At 50.9% G+C, this 5,798-nt stretch overlaps 1 protein-coding gene across 1 annotated transcript in view; it reads left to right on the top strand.

Annotated features, from left to right (window-relative positions):
• Positions 1–348: 348 nt before the first annotated feature.
• LOC121836097 overlaps positions 349–5,798 on the top strand; it is a 74,792-nt gene continuing 69,342 nt past the window's right edge. The window contains exon 1 of the mRNA XM_042290815.1: positions 349–716. Coding sequence (XP_042146749.1) covers positions 349–716 — 368 coding nt within the window. The remainder of the gene's footprint in view (positions 717–5,798) is intronic.

Here is a 5,798-nt window from a genome sequence, read left to right as displayed (position 1 = left end):
CCGCGGCGGAAGGAACGCAAAAGCGGTCCGATCCAACACCCTTGCGGGCGGCCGCCGCGATGTACCGGCAAGCACCGAGTCACTTGGTGCACCGCGAGCTTCGGGATTGGCCCTAGCAACTCTAGCAGCGTCGGTCGCGGTCCAGCCGTGTCCGGGACGGGACCCGTAGAAGAGCGCCGAGACGCACGCGATTTGCCGAACGGAACAAGAGGACGACACACCGCCGTGACCACGAGTGGGCCAGTGTGCCTCACGCGACGTCCACGGCGAGGCCCAGTCGGTCAAGCGTTCAGCGACCGTCTGCTCTCATAAGCGGGCTGGCCGGCGACGTCTTGATCAGTGCGGCAGATGGACGCCTGGTTGCTGGCGCTGCTGTTGGCCGCGGGCGTGGCGGACGCCGTGATGCCCTTCTTCGGCTCGGTGACCTTCATACCGGCGATCAAGGCCATCATCCCGACGGGGACGCCGATCGTGGGCTCCAACGTGGGCATGGCCTTCCCGTTCGAGGTGACCATCCCGGACCCGGGCATGTTCATGAGTCGGATGCGAAATGCGGAGCCAGGCCAGGACCGCTGGATGCTGTACCGGGGCGTCGCCTGGTTCCTCGACCGGCTCGGCGTCGACGGCGAGGCCTGCGTCAAGAGGTCGCTCTGCGAGGTCGCCTCCGCGCCCAGGACGCCCGGACTCGTCGGGGACGTGGTACACGCGCTCTTCACGTGAGTCCTCCGGGTGGTCCTCGCGTCGGCTTCGCACTGCGTGCGTGCCAACTCCTCGCTGATGGGAAGGCACGCGCGGAAAGTAGCGCAGGAAATCGTGGGACGATGCAGGGTTCCCACGGGACTTTCCTCTCTGGCTATATCTAAAAATTCCAGATATGACCATATTAAAGGATGGGACCATATATGGCCCCTACCTGAAAGGTTTGGTGCGCATTTACAGGTGAGGCTCCGCCCGGGAGGGAAGGGGGGGGGGGGGGGGGGGGCTTAAATCCCACGGGCAAAGCGTTGCCCAGATCTGTTTTTATAACCTAATATTTGCCATTTCACAAAAAACAAAAACTAAACATATATAAAAAAATAAAAAGAACAGCCGGTTTATGTCTTTCAAAAAAAAAAGTTGCCCTTGCGGGGCTTAAATCTACCCACATGTAACTTAAATGTAGGATTCCCTTCATCTTGAAGATTACCCGAGACTGTGGTAAAAGATGAACACTTAGTAGAAGAAGAGGGATACCGACTTTTCGACATGAGCAACATCCACCAGTTCGCCTGCACACTCACTGTATTTTCGTTAGGATTCCATGCTTTCAAATAAAATTCCTTGGTTGCGGTGTAATTTTAAGGACAAAAGCGAGCGTTTTCATTCAATCCCTCCTTCGCAAAACTTCATGACGTAACTGGGGATCGACCCCCCAGTGACGATATTTGAATACGGTTTATAGATTGCACCCGAGCATTACGTGCGCACTCGATTTGGGCTCGTGATAATCGATAGCTCAAAGAAGCATTCGGGTAGTGGCCCGTGTCCAATCGCTGCAATGACGACAATAGTTGAATCATAATAATGTCTGGAACTCAGCGCGTGTCCTATGCTTTGCCAGCCCCAGCGCGTGACTTTGATCAACGTTGGCAGCATACACTCATCCCCAGATCACGTGGCCCCTTGTTTTGGCCGCGAGTTGAGGGGATAAACGCTGCTCGTTTTTATTTTTTTTTTCAGCGACTTCTATTACGCTCCTTTAAATTGCGTAATATTTTTTTTCCAAATTTACCTGCCGGCATCGCGTCCATGTGGAATACATACCGATTAACGTTGACGTAGTGACTGCAGAGAATCGTGCCATAAATGAACGCGTTGTCAAGGCTTTTCGAGTGCTCCAATGTTGTGAAGGCTTGCGCGGGCGCATGACTTCATTTGGCGTCTCATTCGCACGGGCTCTCGTGCGAACGAGACGGAAGACCAAGTTACGTGCTCGGAAGCAGGGATTTATACCCCCCCCCCCCCCCCCCCCCTCCCCGAAAAGACTGACACCCCCCAAACATAAACAGCGACTCCCCTCTTTCTCCTGTTCAATTTATCTTCAATCGTAATCAATTTTTTTTTTCATTTTTTTGTGTTTTCGGCTACGATGGAAGTTCTTCACTAGCTCGCCTGTGCTTTTAAACTTTGTCTTCTCCATCGGAGAAAACTTTTTTTTTTTTTTTTACTTTTTACTCTAGGGGAGTTATGTCTTCATACTTTCTAATTTTGAGTCCACCATCTTCGGGCATTTCAGAAGTAAATCATAGGGGGATAAGTTGAGAAGGCAATATATGTTGTCACTTCGAAGGACCAATGAAATATGGCGAGAAAAGAGCTACAATCTCCAATCGAGACTAGCGAGAGAATATAGCTTTGTGAACCTTTTCAAAACTCGAAGCGTTCCTGACGGTGAGGCGCGCGGCAAAACTCTCTCGGTATCGGTTAACCACCAAGTTTCGGTTTCCATTAGTGCGCCATCACGTAGCGACCGAATGCACCGCTTATGGGTCTGTCAAATACGTACCTCGCCACTCAAAGCCTGCCTCTGTGGGCTCAGTCTTAAGAAAACATTTCAGTACTGGTGCAGCGTAATCAATATTTGGTTTAGTGCTGGCCCGAAAGGGTGTTTGGTTTGCCAGCAGTTTGCTCTTTGTCACATCAAGTATAGCCTTACCGGCACCTGGTGTACCAGCTACACTCCTCTCTGTGACGCCTGCGCTCACGAGCGCGAATAAATACTACTGCTACAAAAAACGAGCCGTGGCTTCCCTGTACACGCCCGTTACTGGGAAAAGAAAATAAATTAAACACAGAAATATTGCTCTCACTACTGCACAAAAACAACCCCAACCTCTTCCTCATATCAACATTATAGGGTGACCCAGCTAGGTCACCAGGCTCGATCTAAAATGGACCGTAAAAATCGACGCCTGCACGTAGCAATCTAAACTTTTCGTCAAAGCTGTATTTCACAGGTAGGTTTTTTTCTTGCAAAAATTGCGTAGCTCTTTCTGTAAAAAAAAAATAAAAAAAAAATAAATAAATATAGGCCTAAGAAACTTGCCAGGGTCTACGGCGGGCGGCTACGCAGGCGACCAAGTCCAGTAGCGGGGTGTGTTTGGCGTTCGTATTGATATATGGTGTCGGGAGCAGCGTCCGAACTAGAGTTGCGCATTTGTTTTCCCCGCGCCGCCACGCCGCTATTCGCCGAGATCCATCACGTGAGGAGCAAAGCATCCGTTGGCGTGCAAGAAAGCCACCTTTACGGTCGCTCCGCCGACGTTTCTCTTGCCCCGGCGTATGTTCCCTGCTTTCCGCCTCCTTTTCCTCCTCTTCTGCTTTCCATGCGCGGCGGCGCGCACGGCGCCGCTATTCGCCAAATTTAGTCACGTGAGGAGCAAAGCATCCAGCTCTTGTGGGAAAGCCGGCGCTACGGCCACGCGTCGAGGCTGAATGCGCAACTCTGCTACCGTAGAAAGCTATATACAGGAACTTTACGTCCGAACCGACCAGCGAAAGAAAGCAAACGACACGCAGACGAAATCCGTTGGCAGCAAAAGCACCGTTATGCAGACGCATTTTTTTACTTTAAATTTTGCTTTTATTGTCCGCATTTTTTTTTTTTTTTTTCTAACCAAAGGTACATTTCTAAAAGATTATGTTCATTTTCATAAACCACGGTGGTCGTGAGCCGTCGCGATTAGAGTTCCTGTATAGGCTCCCTACGGGAGCCAGAGTTGCGCATTAGTTTTCCCCGCGCCGCCACGCCGCTATTCGCCGAGATCCATCACGTGAGGAGCAAAGCATCCGGCGCCGTGTAAGAAAGCCACCTTTACGGTCGCTCCGCCGACGTTTCTCTTGCCCCGGCGTATGTTCCCCTGCTTTCCGCCTCCATTTCCTCCTCTTCTGCTTTCCATGCGCGGCGGCGCGCACGGCGCCGCTATTCGCCAAATTTAGTCACGTGAGGAGCAAAGCATCCAGCTCGTGCGGGAAAGCCGGCGCTACGGCCACGCGCCGAGGCTGAATGCGCAACTCTGCTACCGTAGGTAGCTACACAGGAACTCTAGTCGCGATAAGGAGGTAGCGCCATCTATCAATACGAACGCCAAACACACCCCGCTACTGGACTTGGTCGCCTGCGTCGTTGCCCGCCGTTCACATTGGCAAGATGTTTTGCCGTATTTTTTAGAGAAAGGGAGCTACGCTTTGTAACTTTACAAGAAAAAAAAACAAAAAAAACGACCTGTGAAATACACCTTTGACGAAAAGTTCAGATTGCTACGTGGAGGCGTCGATTTTTACGGTCCATTTTAGATCGAGCCTGGTGACTTGGGTCACCCTATATATCTCCCGCCCAAATGTGATGCTGTTAGGAAATAAGTATTCGTAAACCCTCAGATCGTCTGCGACGGAGATCACGCCGAATAGTCACGACAGCGGTCTCCTGCTCCCCGGTAACCCTTTTAGGAGCTTTACGGTCGCTGGTAGTAAACGGCAGCCCGGTTACGAATGTCAAAATACTACAAGCCTGAAAATTGGCAGTCACGCCTATGATCCCTACCATCCGACAATCATTTGCGTAATGCGACGCCACGCGGTAGCTCTGGACGTCAGCCATCGAGTCTTGCGAAATCAGGTGAGTAGTTTCTTACCCGCGCTTAAGATAGGTTTTACGAATATAAGGTCACCCTAAAAAGAAATTAACGTGATAGAGTTGTATACGTAGGCATTCTTGGTGTTACCAGCGCTACAACCTTAGCAATTCCTGTTTTCGCCTGACAGTTCCTTTAATTAAAGTCCAACCTACAAAACGTTTTTCCGCGAGGCAGAAAAATTCTCCTCGCCACCCTTCCCATTTCCTTCTCTCCCACTGCTATCTTGACGGCGGAGGGAATCCTTTTGTTGCTGCATCTTGGGGCTGGACGCGCCAAGATAAGCTCCCGGCTTATCCAGCCCTGAGATACAGCAACAGAAGGAGTCCCCCTGCATCCAGATACCAGTGGGAAGGAGGAAACGGGAACAGTTTCAAAAGGATTTTTTTTTACCCTGCGGTAAATTTTTCTGTAGGTTGTTCTTCAAGCAAATCCTCCCACGAAGGAAAAATAGAGGAAGAGACGGGAGTTTGGTGACAACATCGTCCCGGCGTCGCCTTCGCACGCCGAGGTGACATCTCTCGAAATTTAACACCACTAGCCTCTCCCGTCAATCCTTCGAGTCTGCGAAGAAAAACAAACCAAACGCTCGCAGGTGTAAACTAATCCGCGTTGCTCCTCGAGACCCGAGGTGAAATCAGGAACACTTATCGAGCCCCGAGTTGGCCGAATCGCAAACAAAAATGAAAGTCCCTGGATACCACCGGCACCTCCGGCGGAAGGAAAGGCGAGAGAAATGCTTGCAAGGGAGCGAAAACAAAATCCCCCACCTAGTTAATTTTACTCTGCCATAAAGCACACCGACCCGCGAGCCGACAGACACCCCTGTCAAACACGGAGAGCAGAATGCTAACACAGGCACTGCGACTCTCCGCGAGAAAAGGTCGCCAGGCCCCCCGAGGGTTCGTTGAATTGCGCTGTGCTAATCCAGCCCATTGCCTTCGGGTCCCTAGATGGCAAGCTTGAAAACAGAAACTTGAGGGACCAAGAAGCGCTTCAAACAAATAAACGTAAACACAAAAATTGTGAGCCATTCCACTCTGTAAAGGCCAGCGAAGCTGTAGAGCACCACCACAAATGATTCACCAAGAAACACACAAAACCACCTCACTAAATGTTTATTTA

This window comes from Ixodes scapularis, unplaced genomic scaffold, assembly GCF_016920785.2.
Source record: "Ixodes scapularis isolate PalLabHiFi unplaced genomic scaffold, ASM1692078v2 PGA_scaffold0__279_contigs__length_252992795, whole genome shotgun sequence".
In the NCBI taxonomy this organism is placed as follows: domain Eukaryota; kingdom Metazoa; phylum Arthropoda; class Arachnida; order Ixodida; family Ixodidae; genus Ixodes; species Ixodes scapularis.
The sequence above is the reverse complement of the archived record's forward strand: the minus strand, read 5'-3'. Positions and strand labels throughout refer to the sequence as shown.